This window comes from Oryctolagus cuniculus, chromosome 10, assembly GCF_051225735.1.
Source record: "Oryctolagus cuniculus isolate XC-2025 breed Fujian yellow rabbit chromosome 10, ASM5122573v1, whole genome shotgun sequence".
Taxonomy (NCBI): Eukaryota; Metazoa; Chordata; class Mammalia; order Lagomorpha; family Leporidae; genus Oryctolagus; species Oryctolagus cuniculus.
In genome coordinates this window covers 106,602,446-106,622,932 of record NC_142876.1, presented here as the reverse complement: position 1 = coordinate 106,622,932, position 20,487 = coordinate 106,602,446, and the positions used below count along the sequence as shown (strand labels likewise).

Genomic DNA, 20,487 nt, shown 5'->3' with positions numbered 1-20,487 from the left:
CCTCTTCAAATCCTAAAAAGACATGCAACCTATGAATGTTTAAATGGGAAAATGTAACATGTGCTGTTGTTGTTAAAGCAGGTCCTATACTTACGACAGCTACTATAGCAGGAGTCGGAGTCGAAGTCGAAGTCAGAGGAGTGACAGTTACCACCGAAGTAGAAGTTACAACAGGCGGTCCAGGTAGGTCTCCCTCTTAGGGCTCTGTAGGCCACTGTGGGTGCTTATTGTGAAGTGCTGACTTGATGCTGGTAGCCTGAAAACAGAAATACTTCTTTAAGTTTTGAATTCCAGCAGCCCACAGGCAGTTACTATATGTGGCCTTTGTATTAAGAGTTGCCAGGCATTGTTTATTGGTAATTGTTATTCCGACTTGAGGTTTTCAGTATTCACATGTCCACAGACAGATATCTTTTTTGGAAGGAATGGGGGGCACCCAAACCATGACCCACTTCCTTAAATAGGGCTACTTGCTCAAAATAGCCAGTTTGTCACTTTATGAAGTATCATAATTATTTGTGTCAGCAGGATTGAGGTTTGTATCTCCGTTATTTAGGAAAATGCATGTATGTATTACATGTTTTAGGTAACATAGTTTGGCTACTGCAGAAGTCGTTACGGTCACTTTCCTGATGCCCCTGTCTGGTGGCTTGTGGTCTTATCCTCCCCCACACGTGGCAGCGACAGTGATCCTCGTAAAATATCTGAGCTTTGGACACCCTTCACGGGCTCCCCACTGCCTCCACGGTTGGGTCTCAGCTCCTCAGCATCACGTGCATTTGCCCACTCCAGCTTGGACTCTTCCTGGCCCCCCTGTTTTTTGTTTGTTTTTAAGATTTATTTATTTGAAACAGTTACACAGAGAGAGAAGGAGAGGCAGAGAGAGAGAGAGGTCTTCCATCTGCTGGTTCACTCCCCAACTGGTTGCAACAGCTGGAACTGCACCCATCCAAAGCCAGGAGCCAGGAGCTGCTTTTGAGTCTCCCACATGGGTGCCAGGGCCCAAAGGCTTGGGCCATCTTCTGTTGCTTTCCCAGGACATAGCAGAGAGCTGGATCGGAAGTGGAACAGCTGGGACTCAAACCAGTGCCTATAGGGGATGCCGGTACTGCAGGTGGCAGCTTTACCTGCTGTGCCACAGCAATGGCCTCCCTGCTCCTCTCCTTTAATGTGGGCCCTTTGCCTGGAGGCACAGAGGCTTGCTCCACCATCCCCTCTTTAGCTTCTTGAAATCAACGATTCCCACCTGCCTCGCAGGTCTCCGCTGTAACACGCTGCCCCAGAAAGCCCTCTGACCACCAGTGCTGAGCTCCCTCCCTCCCGGTGCCTGAGTCAGTCTTTGCGCCTCCTGGGCTCTCACCGCCCCTGACTGACTTGTCTGGCCACTGTCACACCCTTGAGTCCCAGAGAAACCTACTTGTCTACTGGGGTTTTGGGGGAGGGGGCAGAGGAAAGGTGCCCACAAAATACCTGACTGGTGGCCATAACCATGTCATCTTGACTCAGTATCCCAGTGGCCTTGTTCAAACACAGACCCATTCCCACCCCTCGTTGGGCCGCATTTTGCTTTCCGTACCTTTAATGAAACTATGCGTGTACTGTTAACATGGAAATTATTCTGCTCATTTGCACAAATGGACTCCAAGTAAATTTCCCAAGATATTTATTTTATTGTAACCTTGTTACTGTTGTCACTTAAAACATCTTGGAGAAGTTCATGGTGCTCCTGTGGTGAGTGCCCCTCTTGCCCTCCCCTCGTGCTCTGCTATGCAGTAGTGTTTTCAAGCCACTCAAATCAAAGAAGAAATTGCCAGAGGAATTGAAAGGATTCATGGTTAGTGCTCGCTTCGGCAGCACATATACTAAAGTAGGATTGATGGTTAAAAGATTTTCATATATTGCGTTTGTGTTGTGTTATACAGGAGTTGCAGATCTTATGGCTCCGACAGTGAAAGTGACCGAAGTTACTCTCATCACCGGAGCCCCAGTGAAAGCAGCAGATACAGTTGAAAACGTCTGTTTTTTGATACAAATTCTAACTTTATTTGTAAATATCTGGTAACTTAAAAGTTTGAGAAACTTCATGGAAGTCTGTTGTTCTATTTCAATATTAGAGGTGAATTTCAGAGGTAGACACTTCTTGTTATTCATTTACATCTGCACAGAAGAACTTAAAATACAGGTATCTCCTAGAACTATTTTTATGCCACATTTTACAGTAGCCAACTATGGAAGTGAATTTCGTTTTCTTGAATCAAGAAATTGTGAAATGTACCAAGTATAATTTACAATATTATCTTAGGTAGACTTTCTCTCCATCTCTTGTATTCCTTAGAATACAGATGTGTTTTGCCCATTTTTCAGGTTTTAGCATATAAGCTGCCAAGCGTAGGACTGTGAAGAACAGTCATACCCATGTCCTCCCAAAACAGCCCCCGGGGTCAGTGCCCGTAGTGAGGAGCACACGGTAGGGGCTCTGGGCTTCTTCACTCCCTCCTCACTGCTTAGCAGTCAGAGGGTCAGGAGTGCGGACATCGTGCCACCCACGGTCGGCCTTGCCTCTCAGGCTGTGGGTGAGGCTGTGAAGAGTAAGTCGGCCTTAACTAGACATACGTGCAGCGTCTCTGAGGACTTACTGTTTTATGTGCTTTTTAATAGATACTATCACAAGTTTGGGTTGGAAAACATCCTCTTCCAGTTCATGCTTTGGTGCTTGGTGCCCTCAGGTGCCCCGGTGAGCATTACTCTCGTACGTCAGGGTTCATCAGACACAAAGGGGATTTCTTTTTTTTTTATTCACTGGCACCAAAAATGGTTTCTTCTGAGCTGTCTTCACTTTGACAGTTTGGGGCGCTTCTCTCAAACACAGTCGTGGTTTGGTTCTCCCCTGAGCAGGCAAGATTGGCGGTAGGGAACGTGGCCACTCAGGTCTGCTGCCTGTCTGTGCTCCTGGAAGAGCGGGTTGAAGAGTGCGCATCAGTAACAGCAGCAGCAAAGTGCCACCTCTGGAGAGTTTGCAGGCCTTTCCTCTTCAGTCCATCGTGTACGGGACACGCCACCTCAGCAGTTCCTGCTGTCACCAGCACGGTTTTCCTGATTCCACCACGCCTTCCAGCCAGGGAAGCCTTGCCTGACCCCCGTGCACCCAGGAGCAGAGTGGGCAGGGTGCTGTGGTCCTTACGTATCTTCATGTCTTTGGGCGGGGCCTCCAGAAATAAGTTGCCCTGTAAAATGTAGTGTATGTGTGGTTTTTTACTCTTCAGTGTTTTGTCCCCAAGTGTACTTAATCACCTTAGTGCCAGCTTGATGCAGTTATGCAGAAGAAATCGATGTGATGTGACACACACCTCGGCACCACTCCGCCCCAGGCCTTGCTGGGGAACACTAGGGAAGTAGAAGAGAACCCTCTGGGCCGGGGGTGGGCTGACAGCCCTTGACTGATGGAGGGGTGACTGTCACCCAGACAACGAATGTAAACAGGGTTAGGTGGGCAGTTGCTTGCCAAGTCGCCCAAGACTTAAGTTGGAAGCCAGGACTGAGTCAGAGGGTACTTGTGGGCACGCAGGTCAGAGTCTGCCTCACCTGCAGGGTTTTCAGAAGTCGCCTGCGGAGACTATTGCTTTACCCCTGCTCAGCCGGAAGGCAGGTGTTGAGAACCCAAACAGAACACGCCGAATCTAATCAGGTTAGCTACGTTACCCCTGGGCAGTGCATTAGCTTTTTGTTGCTCTGTGAGGAATTACCCAAAGTGCAACAGTTCAGAACACCACCCATTTATTAGCTCCCAGTTGTGTAGCTCTTGGGTCTGGCATGGGATGGCTGGAGTCCCTCTGCTCAGGGTCCCACAGGGTGGAAATCCAGGGTTGGCGGGTAGCATTCCTTTATGGAGGCACTGGGCAAGGATCGGTTTCCGGACTCATTCAGGTCGCTGGCAGAACTTAGTTCTCTGCTGGCTGGAAGTTGGGGTGCGGGGCGGTTCTGGGCCCCTCAAAGCTGCCTGCATCCCTGCTGGAGGGCTCCCCTCCAGCCCTGCTCTTTCTCATGCGGCAGATCCCTTCCCTCTCTGTTTTCAGGGTCCATGCCATTAGATCAAACCCACAGAGGTCAGTCGTGCCATAGAACAGAACGTAATTGCGGGAAAGAGAGCTCATCATTCTCATAGGTTCTGGGGATTAGTGCGTGGGCGGGTGAGGGAAAACTGCAGAATTCTCCACAGGCAGTAACTACCTGTGCTCATCTCGGCTGTCCTGGGACCTCACCCTGAAAAGGACGGCCCTGGAAGCCTCTTTGTTTCTGCAGCGGGGAAGGCTGGCCCTCAGCTGCAGCGGCCACTTGTGTTGACTGACATGAACTGCAGGAACAGCTTCTTCCAAAAGGCGATTGTTCTGCATTGTGAAGTTATTTTTTAATAAAACTGAATTATGTTGTGTATTGTGCTTAATAGAAAATGCATTATTGGACTGTTTTTGTAATGTCCTGTTTACTGATGAAATAGCCGGTATTGTTCGAAAACTAGAAAATACTTTCGTACATATTAGCAATGTCTACTTTGTATACACTTCACTTCAGCTTCCCCAAGACTTGAAAGGGGACCTTGTAGAAATTAAAGTATTTGGTCCAACTCTTTGCATGTTTCATTTTTCTTTAATCATCCACACTTCGAATAGTCTTTTTGAAGCGGCAGAACCCACATAGGGTTCTTTGCCGACCCAGCCCATGGAGAGGCCTCCTGTCTAGCTCAGTGTCAGTGGCGGGGGAAGGCAGGGCTGGGAGCCTACACGATGAGCACTAATGGCGCCTGGGCCTCCTGCCCCTGGGCACCAGCTTTCCTGCAGGCTTTGTTGGCACCTGCTGATGTGACCTGCATCCAGGTTTCTCTTGAGGGAGGACCAGGTCCCTTCCCATCTGTGAGCTGCTGCCGAGGGACAGTCAATTAATTTGCCAGGCTCCTCTTCCACGCCTGATGGCACCTCACCAGGCACACGTCACTCACCCCAGAGACAACACTGGGGCGGTATTTTTAGCATGCACATGAGAGCTTGCCGAGCAAATACAGTGAACTTTTGTCTCCTTGGGCTCAAAGGAGTGTGTCTTCTCTTAGTGAACGCAGCCAGGGCTGGTTTTGTGGCACAGTGGATTAAGCCATCGCTTGCAACACTGGCATCCTATATCAGAGTGCTGGTTCAAGGCCCGGCTGTTCCTCTTCCAATCCAGCTTCCTGCTAACTTGCCTGGGAAGGCAGTAGATGATGGCCCAAGTATGTGGGCCCATATCACCTGGAAAGCCAGGATGGAGTTCTGGGCTCTTGGCTTCAACCTGAGCCATTGTGGCCATTTGAGGAGTGAACCAGCAGATGGAATGTATCTCTTGCTCTGCCTTTCAAGTAAATCAGTCTTAAAAAATACAATTTTAACTTTTTTTTAAAATTTATGAACCGGCACCCATATGGGATGCCAGCACCACAGGCGGAGGCTTAGACTACTGCACAGCGCTGGCCCTTAACATATAGACTCTAAGATGACGCCAGTCTTTGCCATGAGGAAATCCCCTGATGAAGTTCCTTATTTCCCAGTGAGTGCTAGGATCCTGAGCATTATTGTGATACTGATGAGCTGGGGCAATACCGAATGCAATGTGTCAGGGGCCGTGGTCTTGACTTTGGTGAATGATCTAGGCATTATGGAGGAAATAATAGTTAAGGAAAACACCCTTGCAAGAGACTGAAGATGGCCTTGCCACTGGGAGCAGCCAGGGTTCGGCCACCCCTCCCAAGGCAGAGAGGACCGGACTATAGCACAAGGAATCGCTTCTGCTGCCGCCCAGGGAAAGGAGAGAGCTGTGGGAGTGCTGGGCCCGGAGAGAACACGTGTTCACACACCTGTGTGCCGTGTGCACACCAGTCTTGCAAGGGCTCGGTGCAAGGCAGAGGCTGTGCTCCCCGAGACGGAAGGCCCCTGGTGGGCGCCAAGTCTGGGGCTGTGGACAAGCACTTGGGCCTCCTGGAGACCCCAGCCTCACTATGCACCATCCACATAGTCCTTCAAAGCTCCAGCTTCATTTGCTGAGCTGCATTCACAGCTGCAGAACCCAGGCTAGCCCAGAGAGGGGTCATCTGCAGCCATCCTAGATCCACGAGGCCATCAGCGTACAATAGAGTGGACACATTGTGCCCGCCATGCTCCAGTGTGGCCAGTAAGTCAGACTGTCCACTTAGCTCACTGGCCCAGCAAGGAGGCACATGTGACTGGGGCAACCAGATAAGATAGATGACCCTGGGTGCCCATCCCTTCCAAGACCAGCCTAGAGATGAGGCTACCTCCCAGAGGGCCTGGCCCAGCCTCAGGGCGTCTGGCAACTAAAATCTGTTACAGGCCAGGTGCCCAAAGGCATCCCAACAAAGACCCGCTGACCTTGTCCCCTGCCTAATTTGATTTTACTTTGGAAAAAATAAGACTTTTGGGCAGAGGGCCACAGCCAGACTGCTTGGGTTCAAGTTGACCCTGCTACGTCCCAGTTGGGTAACAAGAGTAAGGCAATTTGCTTAACCTCTCTATAACTGAGCCCCTCATCTGAAACGCGGGGTGCTAGGGACTCCTCCCTCCTGGAAGCATGGTGGATTTAGTGCTTAGAACCAAACATGGCAGAGTAGTTTGGGGTGGTGGCCCCTAGGAGGAGGAAAGGAGCCCCCCAGGATTCATGTGGAGGGCCAGGCTCAGTCACTAGTGAGGGGCCCAGGGTCCATTGAACCAACAGGGTGGGAGCAGATCCTAGAAGCTGCCAGGGAGGCCTCCAATGCCAAGACTTTTTTGCACTGGGAGAGGGAACCAGGCAACCTGCTGGTTTGCATTAGGCCCCCACCCAAGGGCAGCTGCAGTCTATTAGTGCTGGGCTTAGCAGAGGCAGGACGCACGCAGCTGCAATGCCCACTCCCGCCGCAACCCGCACCCAGCAGATCTGTGCTCTCTCTCTCCACAGGGAGCCGCGTCAGCACCTACTGGGTGGCTGTGGACCCCACGCTGGGGGAGCTGCCTGGCCCTGTACCTGCTGCTCTCTTCCTCCCCCAGCTCAGTTACACACAGCTCCATGGCCCCCAGGGAAGCCGGGTCCTGCCCCGTGCTCTGCCTGACACACACCTGTCTGCTCTGCTCTTTCCAGGTTCAGTGGAGGTGAATCTCACTTCCCCAGTCGGGGGACACCCTCAGCACAGTGTGGGTCCGTGGAGCTAAACAGACCAGAAAGTTGTGGGGGGAAAAAAACAGCTGGCCTCCAGGGGCAGGAGCAGACCTGGCCAGCCCCCAGTCCCGAGTGTCCCAAGGATCAGTGAGCTCCGCCTTGCCAGGGCAGTACCTTGACAAACTCCTGACTCACTCTGGGGCAGGCAGCTCTGGCCTAGAAAACCCTCCCAATCCCATCTGCCCCTCAAGGAACCCTGCCTGGATCTCCCCAGAGGTGTAGTTCCCACTGTGTGTCCCTCGCCAATAGCAGTTCTGCCGTCTCCTGGCTACTCCCACCAACCACACTGGCCCTGGGACACCATCTCTGCTCTACCTGCCATCACCTCCAGTTCCCTGCAGGTGCCATAGAGCCTCACCTCCTGGCCGATGCAGCTGCCACTGTCTGCCCGGAGAGCCTTCCTCTCCCTCTGCTCTCGCTGATGTTAACATTCCGGTCTGAGCTCCCAGCAGCCCCACTAGGGTCCACTAGACTGAGGGCCTCCAACAGCTCCTTCCTGCTGGACCCACTATGGCAGGTGCTTCTGGGAGCTCGGGCTCTGCACAGGGAGCTCTTCCGTCGATGGGCTGCAAGCCGGAAGGGGGGGGGCAGTTGGAGTCTGCAGGGAGATGAGCCCCTGTCCCCAAGCTTCTCACCCAACTCTTAGCCCTCCCCCCCAGCCCAACTACCGTCACAAACAAGCCGGTGTTCTTACCTTGGTCTCACCGGCCAGCTTTGTTGGCAAGTGGGCCCAGGAGTGCTCCCGGCAGCCCTCGGAGGCGGCATCTCTTTCGCCAAGATTTCCTTTTCCCTGGCTCCTGATGCCGATGCCGGACTGAGTGATCTGTCCCGCTCTGGGCCTCAGTGTCCCTGTCCAGCCAATGGGCACCGAGTCCCTCCCTCACCACCTTGCAAGCCAATGCCAGGAGCCATGGTGAGTCAGAGGAGGAAGTGCACTGTGGAGGAACGAGGGTGACACCCTGGCCTGGCCTCAGCCTGGGGCCTCCAGGAGCCCAGCAGTGCTGTCTGCACACCCACGCGGCTGCTGGGGGGGGGGGGGTGCCTCCCACACACCCCAGCCCTGGGCTGCGCATCTCTCTTCCTCTAAGGTCCCTCCTCGCCCTCCCCTGGCGCTTGGCACTCTGTTCACCTCATCTCTGCCCCTGAGATGGCCCTGGCTGCAGGGGCCTCCCCTCATTCAGACCTCAGGCGAGCCACTCGAACGAAATCTTGCGCAATTCCCACCATCAGCTTGTTCCAGGACACCTGCCCAGGACCCCAGACTCTGCTGCACAACCTCCCCTGGCATCTAGGCACACCCAGGGGACATCGAAGCGGCTGGGCCTGCCCTTGGACGTAAGCACAGGTGCACGGGCCAGGGAGATGTGGTGAGAGTGACCGACAACCTGGGACAGCAAGCTCGGGTTAGAGACGGTGCATGCAGAAAAGGTATCTGATGACGTGGTCACACAGGAGGCCCTCGGAGCCCCCCACCCCCCAGGGGTGGCCCAGGCGCCACCTGCACCGGGTCAGGCCCAGGGCCCCACGGTCCCCACCCTCCGGCCGGCTCAGCCTGGCAGCACTCCTCTGCAGCCTGCCAGGACCGCCAGCCCCCTGCCCCCACGGCTGTCCCTGCCAGAGCAGCATTCCGCAAGGCTGGCAGCAGCTCCCCGACACAGCCCAGGCAGGCAAGCAGGGAGGCCATCGCAGTGGTCCCACGGCCGAGGGGGACCGTGGGGCCTGGGCCTCAGGTCCCGCCATCCCCTGGCCCCGGGGCCAGCCACCTTGATCCCTGCAGCTGTGGTCTTGGTTCTTACGGCTCCTTCCCTGGGCAGTCCTGTGCAGCCAGAGGAGGCCACCAGGTAGGTAGGGTCCACGGGAACCGAGTCCTGGAGACAGGGAGCAGAACTGATCCCGAGACCCCAGACTCACCCCCAGGTCAGAGCGGCGGAGGCCAGAGGACTGGGGTGGAGAGCATGGCCGGGTTCAGTCCCTTGCGATGCGCTCGCTCCGAGCGGCCGGCGGGAAGCCTTTTCCGCAGCAGGCTGCAGGGGCCGGAACACCCCGCTTTCCGATTTCCCCGCGGCCTCCTACCCGGGCCCCGCCTCCGTGGCGCAGCCTGGGGGCACCGAGGTTAGACTCCCGGACGAACTTCCTAGGAGAAAGGGGGCTCTGCTCGGGAGGGTGGAAACGGGGTCCCTCTGCTCGGATGTGAGCCCTGGGGTCTGGCTTGGGGGGGGGGGCGGAGGCCTGCGGCGCGGAGCGGGGGAGGGGGCGTCTCACGGGCATGCCGCACACCACGCGTGTCCGCGCCCCCCGCCGGCACGCAGGGCGGCCTGGCCCTTTAAGCGTCCAGACGGCGGCCCCAGCTGACGCGCGGGCTCCAATCGGCGCCCCGCGCCCCCCGCCCGCCGCGCCCGAGGCTCTGGGGCCGCAGCTGCTCGGCGCTGGACTCGCCGCGGCCCTGCGCCTCCGCCCGCCCGGCCGCGCCCCCGGGGGCCATGGTCGCGGGGCCCTGCGCGGGGGCGGCCCCCAGCGCGGCGCTTCATGGAGCGGCCCGGGCCTGGCCGCCGGGGGCAGCGCGATCCCGCGGGGCCCTGTGAGCCCCCAGCGCCACGGCACCATGGTACGCAGGGCCCTGCCTGTCCCCCCGCTTATCCGCCCACCTGCCAGCTCTGCCCCCAGGAGCGCACGGCCTGCCGGCTCGGGGGGAGGGGCTGCGGGGATCTTCGCCTCGCCCCCGTCCTTGCGTCCCCAACTGCAGGGTTCCCGCGGGCCAGGAATGCGGCGCCGTGGCGCGGCGCTCGGCAGGGAGGGGGTTAAATTCCTGGGGTGGGGGCGCCGGCGCGCGAGGCTGAGGTCCTGCTCGGCCCGGGCGGAGGGGGGCGCTTCCCTGCGCCCGGGACGGCGCCGCCCTCGGGCTGGGTTCTGAGGGGGAAGGGGGAGTCGGATTCTCGCCCGGGCCTTGGGCCACGTGGGCGCCGAAGCCGCCCCGCCTGGGGATTCGGGATGGCCCCGGGCCGAGGGCAGGGGGCTCCCGGAGCTCTGGTCCAAACTCCTGTGTGACCTTGGCCGGTCCTCCTCCCTCTCTGGATCTGTTTCCCAGGGAAGCAGGGGTGGCTGGAGAACGCGGTCACCCTTTTCCCCAGAAGGAGGAGCCTGGAGGTCACGAGCCTGTGCCCCCTCGCCCAGCCCGGGGCCCCCCACTGCTGGACCGCGGTGAAAGGCTTGGGGGTGGGAGTCAGGGGGGTGCAGAGGGACGCGGGCGCGCAGGGCTCATTCACCAGGCCTTCCAGGGAGGCTGGGAGCGCAGGTGGGAGCCAGCGGCTTCCTGCCAGTGAGACAAGGTACCCGCCAGGTGTGGAGTCCTCAGAGCAGCCCCAGCAGGTGTCCCTGGGCCCCCTCCCAGCCTGACTCCCACAGAGGGTTTCAGGACGGGAACCCGCCGATGACCCGTGGGCTTGACCACCTCCCTGGTCCTGCGGCTCAACCAGCCTGCAGTGCCCGAGGCTTGGGGTGGCGTGTGTGGCTGCAGCTGGCAGAGCCGTCTGTGGGGTGGGGAGGCGTCCCTGGCTTCAGAGAACTGGCACATCTGGCCCAGGGAGGCCAGCACAGCTGGTGGGCCCTTGGTGGGAGGGGCTGCTGCTCAGGGCCCTGAGAGGCATCCCTGTGCCCTGCCCTGGGAGGGGCGCAGGCAGCCAAGGATGAGGGGCTGCCAGGGGGTGGTGCTGGCTTGGCTAGGGCTCCTGCTTGCAACAGGGGCAGGTCACGCGCCTGAGGCCGGAGGGCCAGGGCCAGGTGTGCTCATGGAAGGTTGCCCTTTCCCTAGGCAGTGGGCACTGGAAGGCATTCCAGAGAAGGAGGGCGGAGAGGCCAGGGGCCCTGCGGCCTGAGGTGAGCTCCCCAGCAGGCCTGGCCTCAGCCAGCTTGTCCAGGCCACTTTCCTCGCCGCCCTTACGTGGAGCACCTCTTCAACCCCGCATACCCTGACCTCTCTCTGACGTACAGGTGCAGAGGCTTGGAGAAGCCCAGCTGGTCTCCAGGTGGGGCGGGGGAGGGGGTCCTAGACGGCAGCATCCAGCCTAGCGAGGACGTGGCATCCTTGCAGAGCCGGGAGGCCAGGGCTGTGGTGTGTGGGACCCTCCCGTTCTGAGCCTCAGTTTCCCCCGCTGTGCAGTAGGGCTTGGTCCAGAGGATCAGTCAGAGAAGGGGCCGGAGGGGGCTTGGTGCCGGGTGTGAGTCACGTTGGCCAGGCCTGGACAAGCTAGCAGCCCTGGGACAGAGGGGTATACATGGTGGTGTCTAACTCAAGGAAGATGGCATCCGTGGGCAGGAGCCTGCCAGATTGGGCCCAGGGCAGGTCTGCAGGCTCCAGTAAGGCTCCTCCTGAGGCCTAGGAAGGCTTGTCCTCAGGTGGTGGAGGAGCTGTGGACCCCAGACACGGCCCTCCCTGCCCAGTGTGGGCCTACCACGCCAGCAGACTAGCGGCAGGGGGTGGGGTGGGGCTGTGGGTGGACGAGACCAAGTTCATCCCAGAACCCCAAGGGGGCTGCTGGCAGGGGCAGCTGGTCAGCTTTGTGACTATGGGCAGGCTGAGAAGAACTGGACCCTGGAACCCATGGGGTTGGGCCAGCCAGGCAGGTAGTTGGCAGGTACTGAACATGCTGTGTGCACGGTTGCCATTTGGGGACCCAGCTGACCCATCTGATCCATCAGACTTCCAGGGCCTCCCCCAGAGAACCCCCCACCCCCTGAGTGGCAGGGCCACCCCAAATGGGGCTGTCTCAGAGCCTTTGGGCCTGAACTGCACCTGACCTGGGACCTGGGGGCCTTGAGGGAAAAGAGCTTGGGACGGGCCCCAGGCACCTGGCTGCTCACAAGCTTGGTACAGGTGACAGCTGCAGGCCCAGGTGCTACTGGGGCTGTCTGGGTCTCGCGACCTCCACAGGGCAGGAGGGGAGAAGTGACAGGCCCCGGGCTGGGCTTTCCACCTAAAGGTCTCTGCAGCCTTCTGGGTTGCGCACCATCCTGCCGCCTGGGATGCCGGCTCATGGTCGACCAGAGGATGCACCCGGAGGGGCAGCTGGGGTAGACCTGAGTCCCCCAGAGCCCCGCTTTCTTGTCTGGGAGGTGGGGCCGGGAGGGGCAGGCCGCCTCCCCCACGGCGGTGCTGCCCTTGACCCTCAATGCCATCCCCACAGTTGCTGGTTGAGAAGACGACCGACTCACCAGCGGCGGAGTTCTCGCTGGTGGAGGACGTGGCCCTGCACTTCGCCTGCTTGATGGGCCGCCTGAACGAGCAGCGGCTCTTCCAGCCCGACCTCTGCGACGTGGACCTGGTGCTGGTGCCCCAGCGCAGCGTCTTCCCGGCGCACAAGGGCGTGCTGGCCGCCTACAGCCAGTTCTTCCACTCGCTCTTCACCCAGAACAAGCAGCTGCAGCGCGTGGAGCTGTCCCTGGAGGCGCTGGCGCCGGGAGGCCTGCAACAGATCCTCAACTTTATCTACACGTCCAAGCTGCTGGTCAACGCAGCCAACGTCCACGAGGTGCTCAGCGCTGCCTCCTTGCTGCAGATGGCCGACATCGCCGCGTCCTGCCAGGAACTGCTGGATGCCCGCTCCCTAGGCCCGCCGGGCCCCGGCACCGTGGCCCTGGCCCAGCCAGCCGCCAGTTGCACCCCCGCTGCACCGTCCTACTACTGCGACATCAAGCAGGAGGCCGACGCCCCCGGCCTGCCCAAGATCTACGCCCGCGAGGGCCCCGACCCCTACTCGGTGCGCGTTGAGGACGGAGCGGGGACCACTGAGGGCACAGTGCCTGCTGCCCTCGGGTCGGCCCAGCCCTTCTTCAAGGAGGAGAAGGAAGGTGGCGGCGAGGAGGCTGGCGGGCCCCCTACTGGCTTGTGCAAGCTGGAGGGTGGGGAGGAGTTGGAAGAAGAGCTCGGGGGTCCTGGCGCCTACAGCCGCCAGGAGCAGTCCCAGATCATCGTGGAGGTGAACCTGAACAACCAGACACTGCACGTGTCCACGGGCCCCGAGGGGAAGCCGGGCACTGGGACCAGCCCAGCCGCCATGGCTCTGGGCCGGGAGGACGGGCTGCAGAGACACTCAGAGGAGGAGGAGGAGGAGGACGAAGAGGAGGAGGAGGAGGAAGAAGAGGAGGAGGAGGGTGGTGGCAGTGGTGGGGGCGAGGAGGAGGAGGAGGAAGAGGAAGAGGAGGAGGAAGAGGGTGGTAGTCCTGGAGAGGAGGAAGATGAGGAGGAAGGGCACAGTGAGCAGGAAGAGGAAGAGGAGGAGGAGGAAGGGCACAGCGAGCAGGATCCAGAGAGCTCGGAGGAGGAGGAAGAGGAGGAGGAGGGGGAGGCTGGGGCCAGGCAGGGCCCTGCAGGCCCCGGGGGCCGTCGGAGCGGCCAAGCAGAGCCCCCTTCCCACAGCCGCATGGCCACGAGGTCCCGGGAGAGTGCTCGGCGCAGGGGCAGCCCTGAGCCCGGGGAGTCCGGGCGGCGGGGTGGGAAGCGGCCCAAGCCGCCCCCGGGGGTCGTGTCCGCGGCAGCCCCCGACGGGCTGGGGGCCAAGGTGAAGCTGGAGGAGAAGCAGCACCACCCCTGCCAGAAGTGCCCACGGGTTTTCAACAACCGCTGGTACCTGGAGAAGCACATGAACGTGACCCACAGCCGCATGCAGATCTGCGACCAGTGCGGCAAGCGCTTCCTGCTGGAGAGTGAGCTGCTGCTGCACCGGCAGACCGACTGCGAGCGCAACATCCAGGTGGGCCGCTCGGGGCTCCCGGCCTGCCCAGGCCCAGGCCGTCAGTGCGAAGGAGAGGGGCAGAGGCTGGGCTTTGGCACAGGGAGGACTTGTGACCCGACAGTGAGTGCCCTTGGCCAGGGCAGTGAAGGAGAATGGGGACACAGGATGAACGTGGGGAGTCGTCCGAGCAGCAGAGGCCCGGGGCCAGCCAGCTCTGGGGAGGGAGGAGTCGGACCGCGTTTTAACATCCGTCAGGCTGCAGGGAGGCCAGCAGGGCCACGGCGGGTTGTTTCACAGGTTGCGCACTGCACAAAAGTCCACAGGAAGGGAGGAGGGGCTTGCCCAGAGGCGGGTACCATTTGCTACTTCCCACAGAGGTGCTTTATGGAGCAGAGGGCAGCCCAGCAGGAGGAGGTCCCTGCAGTCAGCTGTTTGGAGATGCCAGCTGGCCGGGGCCTGGGGAAAAGGGATTGGTTGAGAAATTTGGGAAAAGCTGGGGCCAAACAGGGGAGCTGGGCTGGCTGCCAGTGTGTTTGTGGCAGCCTCACCTCTCAGGGGACCAGCCAGGGTCCCCAAAGGTGGTTTTCACCTTCTCTGGCCCAGGAGAAGAAGGGAAGGCTGGCAGGTAGGCGGGTGCTAATTGCCCAAGCTAATTGCTAATTGCAGCACCCGGCGGAGAAAGTGTTACCTGGGCGTTACCTGGTAACCTGCCCCACCCTCACGCACCTGTTCCCACTTGCCTGCCCTCTGGAGTGCCCTTGGACGCTCCACCTGCTGAACAGCTGAGCCTCCCTCTTGAAGGTGGAGAGAAGCTTATGTCCCTTCTGACATGGGTACCCTGACCCAGTTTCTGCCCAAGCCCTTGCCTCCCACCTCCATGGGGTGTCCTGAAGAGAGAAACAGGAGAATGGAGGAGGGGGCTGTGGTCCCCACGGCCCTTCCCAGCCTCTCCTTGCCTGATGGCTCCCCAGAACCTCTGGTAGTCCTCCCCAGCCAGTCCCGTTGTGCTCCATCCCCTTGGGGATGTCTGGTGTCAGGGCACAGGTTCCAGCAGGGGGAGGCAGCAGTGTTAATGTCCCACTCTGTGCCCCACGGAAGCGATGACCCCTGATCCCACTTGAGTTCAAGGATGAAGGAGGGTCCCAGGTGGTAGTCGTGGTGTGTGGGTGGGTTAAGTGTTCGGAGTTACCCCTCCCCTCAATGTAGGAGCATCAGATCGGGCTGGTCCTTGGATCAAGGGCCCAGCATGTTTCACGTGGGGAAACTGAGTCCAGAGAGGGGCAGCGACTTGGGGAAGGGTCCTGCCTCAGCCCGGGGGACTGACGCTGTCTCGCCCTGCAGTGTGTGACATGTGGCAAAGCTTTCAAGAAGCTCTGGTCCCTCCATGAGCACAACAAGATCGTGCACGGCTACGCGGAGAAGAAGTTCTCGTGCGAGATCTGCGAGAAGAAGTTCTACACCATGGCCCACGTGCGCAAGCACATGGTCGGTAAGCCTGGCTGCTGGGGGCAGAGCAGAGGACCGAGGCACGCCAGCTCCTGGCTGGTGCCAGCAAGGACTTCATGTCCAAGGGCAGTGTAAAGGGGTGAGCTGGGAGGCCCGGGGAGGCAGGCCGCAGTGGCAGGTGGCTTGGGCCAGGGCTGCCATGCACACTTGGGCCAGTTGTACACTGCACGAGGGCGTCTGGATCAGATGCCAGGTGGGAACCAGAATCCAGCTGGCACACGGCTGTGCATCCCGATTAAGTGAGAAGCCAGTGGTGGGGCTAGGGTTTGAGGGGAGGCCAGTCCCACCCAGGGTCCTTCCATCTTTCCTCGAAGCTTTGAGGCAAGGCGGCTGTGGCTGTTTGCTTTGGCCAGAAGCCAAAGAACCATGACTTGACTGAGCCAGCCTTGTGTGAAGGGGTCTTCCCCAGGAAGCAGCCCTGGACAGTGTGGAGGGTCAGTCCCAGGGAAGAAGGGTGGCCCAGGCCTGCTGGTCTGGGCCCAGCGTGGGGATGCTCAGGCAGGCCTTGAGACGTGACGGCCACGGTGTCCACCCTGTAGCCCACACCAAGGACATGCCCTTCACGTGCGAGACCTGCGGGAAGTCATTCAAGCGCAGCATGTCGCTTAAGGTGCACTCGCTCCAGCACTCTGGGGAGAAGCCCTTCCGATGTGAGGTGAGCTCTGGACCCCTGCCCACCTCGTGGACGGGAAGCAGGGCGGCAGCTGCTGTAAAGCAGGAGCCAGGAGAGAGGCCCTCCCACTGCCGCTGGCCGGGCCCTCTTCCCATGCCCTGACCCAGCCCCAGACATTCAGGATGCAAAGTCTGCATGGGCTGGAGCCTTGGGGCGGGGAGAGGTGTCCCCCCACCCCCACCCCCGGCAGGGGAGATTCCAGATACAGCTAGCAGAGCTGCAGGTGGGGATGACCCGGCTCTCTGCAGGTGCATGCGTGGTCAGCCCCTGAAGCCCCCTCGGCTGGTCCTCACGCCTCTACCCTCCCTACCCCCTTGCCCGGGAGCCCCGCCCCCCCCCAATGTGTGTCCACTCTTGACCCTGGGAGCTGTTTGCTCTTATGCTGTGCCTGGGCCCTCACCCCGCCTCCAGAACTGCAACGAGCGCTTCCAGTACAAGTACCAGCTGCGCTCACACATGAGCATCCACATCGGCCACAAGCAGTTCATGTGCCAGTGGTGCGGCAAGGACTTCAACATGAAGCAGTACTTTGATGAGCACATGAAGACCCACACAGGTGCGCCGCCTCCTGGGACGGGGGCGGGGCGGAGGGGGGCGCCCCACGAGGCCCGGCCACACCCCTTCTCCCATCCGGCCTGTTTACCCTTCTCTTTGAGACTCCTGCGGGTGAGGGCTGGCTCTGGCTGGGGAGGCTCAGCGCGCGCCTGGGCTGGGGTGCGGCGCCTCCCTAGTGACAGCCCGCCGCCCACGCCCACGCCCGCCCCGCAGGGGAGAAGCCCTACATCTGCGAGATCTGCGGCAAGAGCTTCACCAGCCGGCCCAACATGAAGCGCCACCGGCGCACGCACACCGGCGAGAAGCCGTACCCCTGCGATGTCTGCGGCCAGCGCTTCCGCTTCTCCAACATGCTCAAGGCGCACAAGGAGAAGTGCTTCCGCGTCAGCCACCCGCTGGCCAGCGACACGCCGCCTGCCGGCCCCGGCCTGCCGCCTGCCCAGGCCCAGGCCCCGGCCCACGCCCTGCCCTTGCTCTCGGGCCTGCCCCAGACCCTGCCGCCCCCACCTCACCTGCCGCCCCCGCCGCCACTCTTCCCCAACACGGCCAACGCTGGCGGCAGGCTGAACGCCAGCAACTAACAGCTGGACTGCACCTGCTGCGCCCGGGAGCCCAGGGGGTCCGCTCCAGGAGGGACTCACCGCCCTCCCCTCTTTCTTGGGGAGGGCCGCAGCATAGGCCAGGGCTGCTGCCCCAGCCCTGGAAGCGGCTGGACAGGCTCTGGCTCTGGAGGACACCTGCAAAGTGTCCTCTGTTCTGCCACTCCTTGAAGCCTTTACTTTTTCTTTTTTTTTTTTTTTTTTTTTTTTTTAAGCATAGGAAAAAGAAAAGAGAGGAAACTTCGCGGCGCCCCCCCTCCAGGTGAGGGGGTGCTGGAGGCAGCAGGCCTGGCCGGCCACTCTGCGGAGGCCTGAGCCAGGCTGCGCCTCGGTCGGTCTCAGTGGCTCATCCCCACCTCCTCTGTGCCCCTAACTTGCTCCTGCACCACGGGCAGGTTGGGGGGTGCCCGTGGAGGAGTCGTGGACCCAGGCTGAGGGCTGCAGACACCCAGACAGACCTTGAGGCTGGATGCCCAGGATCCTGTTGGGTAGGAGTGGGGAGGTTGATAACTGCTCACCCAGCTCTGCTGCCTGGAGTGGGGTGGGCGGGGGCTGGCCCCCAGGGGTTTGCTTCTCCCCACCACCCCTCCAGCCCTGGGCAAGACATCCCCAGAAGCTTCTGGGGCAGGCCTTTGCTGGGCAGTCTGGTTGGACCCCAGGCACAGGGACTCAGGGGGGAGACTCGGGCGCGTGTTTTAGGGTTTCAAGGTGCTACCAGTGGGGCCAGGACAGGGTTGCTGTCCACAGAGCACCCCTCTCCCTCACCAGCCACCCTGGCCGTGTCCCCCATGCCAGAAGGAGATGTGTGCGTTTATGTCCGTCTCTGATCTCTAGAGGCCAGCACCAGGCCTCATCCTCCCCCCTAGACCTGGCCACAGCCTGCCCCCAGCCAGCCCCAGTGTCCTCGTCCCTCGCAGGCCTCTGCAGTGGTGGACAGTGAGAGAAGCCTGCGTGTTCAGGCTGCGGGGGGTTGTGGGGGAGGCCCAGACTCTGCCCCATACTTGCCCCTATGAGGCTGGCACTAATAGGATCCCCCCCCCCCTTTTTTTTGGTTGTCATTTAACGTCTTTATTCCTGCCTTTGAAATGGGGAGGGAGGTTCCATAAGCTACATGTCTCCTAGTTAAGCTCTTTCCTGTTGTGTTGATACGGTTCTGTTCGTTATACTCTGCACCTTACCACCCAGCTGCGCCCCGCCCCCTGCCCCCCACGCTGCACCTTCCCAGCATGGCCGGAGTGGGAAGAGGCCTGGGCTCAAGGGGGCTGGTGGGCGAGGGGGACCGAACCCCTCCGACCTCCTTGGGAGGCCCTGGGGGCTGGGGACATTTTAATCATCAATAAACAAAGCACTTTATTCTGTACAGATGTGGGCAGGCCCAAAGTGCCCAAGTGATGTGAGGATTTTATAACCCAAGCCACACCACCCTGGTTGTCCTGTGGGCTGGGAGGGGGTTGATGCCAGCTGCCTCCCTGGCCTGGCTGAGGATGGGGGCTGAGACTGGAACCCTAAAACCCAGAGCCTGCAGTCCCACCCTCAGGCACCCCTGCTGTTCCTGGGGAGAGAAGGTGGGCCCCTCCCCAAACAGGGAGCTTTCTGTCTGACTCCAGACTCTGCAGATCCCTCACCTCCAGACTTGGAGGGGGGGGTACCAGGCTCCTGGTTACTGTGGCTCTTGTTCTGTCCTGTAACCCCTGATCTCTGGGCTTCCATGATGTCCTCAGGGTCTCCCCTCCCCCCTTGCTGTTTCTAATCTCTGGTCCCAGTGCTGGGCATCTCATCAGGGCTGGTTCACATCTCCCCCCTACCACCACCAAATTGATCTCCCCCGGTGAGCTACAGGCAGGATTGCCATGGGTCCTCCAACTCCTGTCCCTGGCATCACTCATAGGGGCTGGTGGCCTTGTCACCTGGTGGTCCCACTGCAGCCTCAGTGGGCCACAGGCACCCTGGTCAGGCCATCCATCACCAGGCAGAAGTCAAAGACATGTGTGAGGCCCTGGTTTCCCATTTTGTTCATGGCCCTCCTGGGGGGCAGGCAGACGGCCCAGACATTAGGCTGGGCACTGACCAAGACAGTTACTGGAGCTGTGCCTGGTCTGCCCCTCCCCTGGGAGGCCTCTGCGTCCCTGGTGCTAAACACTCTCTTCATCTTGGGCCAGCCTGGGAGGGAACTCCTTTCCAGGCCGACCACAAGGCCAGCAGCAATAACAGAACCTCGGCAGAGCCGCTGTGGACGGGGGTTCTTGTCCTACCAGCTTTTACGTTTCCTTATTTGTGAGACAAATTCCTGAGCACTCAGATGTTAGATCGAGGGGACTGGGGCAACACAGCCACCACCCATGGAGATCTGCCGGGCCACTCTCTGGGGCTGGACTTCCCAGCCCATTTAGCCAGACCCCAGGTTTGTTGTCTGGGCCCCAGCTGCCCTGGGCACTCCTTGTCTTGGACCAGCTTAGGGGGAGTGGCTAGAATGATGAGCAAGCCCCAAGCCCAGTGACCACAGGGCTGGGGTCTGAGCCTCTGTCCCTGTCTGGCTCCACAGGCCTTTCACAGGGTGGGGCTTGGGGGTGGCAGAAGGACCACCCCCAGGCACGTGGGTCCTTGATGTCTGATCACGTATTTGCGGCACCCCCCGCCCAGCCCCCGAGTGCACGGGACAGCAGGCAACCGAGTGAGAAGCATGAAGGGAATAAAGTTAGTACAACTGCTGCCCCCTGGCCCTGCCTCTTCTTTACGTCTCGCTGCCCTGAGCAAGGGTGGTGTGTGGACACCTGTGCCTGCAGCGTCCACAGACTCCTCCCTATCTTACTGCTTTTTATTTCTGTAAAAATACGTGTTTCCATTTAATTTGAAAGTCAGCGAGAGAGCACTTCCACCCACTGGTTCACTCCCCAAATGCTCACAACAGCCAGATCTGGGCCAGGCCAAAGCCAGTGAGCCCCGAACTCAATCTAAGTCTCCTACACGGGTGGCAGGGACCGAAGTACTTCAGCCATCACCTGCTGCCTCCTAGGGTGTGCACTGGCAGGAAGCTGAATCAGAAACAGGTGATACAGGGGCCTTCGAGTTATCCATGGAGAAGGGGAGTTAAAAGATAGGTTAGTTTGGTGCCTACAATTTTTGAAAGCAGTGCAGGGTTTTATTCATCATCCACATTTTGTGTGAATTTCCCTGTGTATGTGGAGCCCCTTCT

General features: G+C 59.9%; 2 protein-coding genes and 2 long non-coding RNA genes across 11 annotated transcripts in view; 2 read left to right on the top strand and 2 right to left on the bottom strand.

Moving 5' to 3' along the window:
- Positions 1-4,626, top strand: part of NKTR (natural killer cell triggering receptor) — a 47,102-nt gene extending 42,476 nt beyond the window's left edge. For 4 of the 5 annotated variants that reach the window (XM_008260248.5, XM_070050971.2, XM_070050970.1 and 1 more), the window contains 2 exons: positions 79-183; positions 1,923-4,626. In XM_008260248.5, the coding sequence (XP_008258470.1) occupies positions 79-183; positions 1,923-2,010 (193 nt within the window). In that variant the 3' untranslated portion in view covers positions 2,011-4,626. The remainder of the gene's footprint in view (positions 1-78; positions 184-1,922) is intronic. The other variant, XM_008260249.5, reaches the window with a different exon arrangement.
- LOC103349146 (uncharacterized) overlaps positions 1-20,487 on the bottom strand; it is a 31,853-nt gene that overhangs the window by 3,451 nt on the left and 7,915 nt on the right. Inside the window, exon 4 of the long non-coding RNA XR_016214897.1 lies at positions 95-256. This is a non-coding gene — a long non-coding RNA (uncharacterized LOC103349146). The remainder of the gene's footprint in view (positions 1-94; positions 257-20,487) is intronic.
- On the bottom strand, positions 2,761-10,018 carry LOC103349147 (uncharacterized). 2 transcript variants are annotated; one of them, XR_011379578.2, is made up of 5 exons: positions 9,879-10,018; positions 9,145-9,367; positions 7,928-8,168; positions 7,592-7,799; positions 2,761-5,670 (listed from the first exon to the last, which is right to left on the bottom strand). It is a non-coding gene; the product is annotated as an uncharacterized LOC103349147 (long non-coding RNA). The 2 variants fall into 2 exon arrangements; XR_016214894.1 differs by lacking the exon at positions 9,879-10,018 and having other exon boundaries at positions 7,928-8,082; positions 9,145-9,362.
- ZBTB47 (zinc finger and BTB domain containing 47) lies at positions 8,767-18,654 on the top strand. 3 transcript variants are annotated; one of them, XM_070050974.2, is made up of 7 exons: positions 9,610-9,838; positions 11,042-11,106; positions 12,414-13,979; positions 15,303-15,450; positions 16,007-16,122; positions 16,552-16,696; positions 16,909-18,654. In XM_070050974.2, the coding sequence occupies exons 1-7, from the start codon at positions 9,760-9,762 to the stop codon at positions 17,274-17,276; spliced, it is 2,487 nt and encodes an 828-aa protein (XP_069907075.1). In that variant the 5' UTR covers positions 9,610-9,759; the 3' UTR covers positions 17,277-18,654. The 3 variants fall into 3 exon arrangements, with proteins under 3 accessions (XP_051707785.1, XP_051707782.2, XP_069907075.1); XM_051851825.3 differs by lacking the exons at positions 9,610-9,838; positions 11,042-11,106 and adding an exon at positions 8,767-9,074; XM_051851822.3 differs by lacking the exon at positions 11,042-11,106 and having other exon boundaries at positions 9,466-9,838.

Coding starts and splice junctions, on each gene's coding strand:
- ZBTB47 (XM_051851822.3), top strand. CDS start 9,500: ATGCCGCACACCACGCGTGTCCGCGCCCCCCGCCGGCACGCAGGGCGG. Junction 13,980..15,302: donor ACTGCGAGCGCAACATCCAG/GTGGGCCGCTCG, acceptor CTCGCCCTGCAG/TGTGTGACATGTGGCAAAGC. Junction 16,697..16,908: donor GCACATGAAGACCCACACAG/GTGCGCCGCCTC, acceptor CCCGCCCCGCAG/GGGAGAAGCCCTACATCTGC.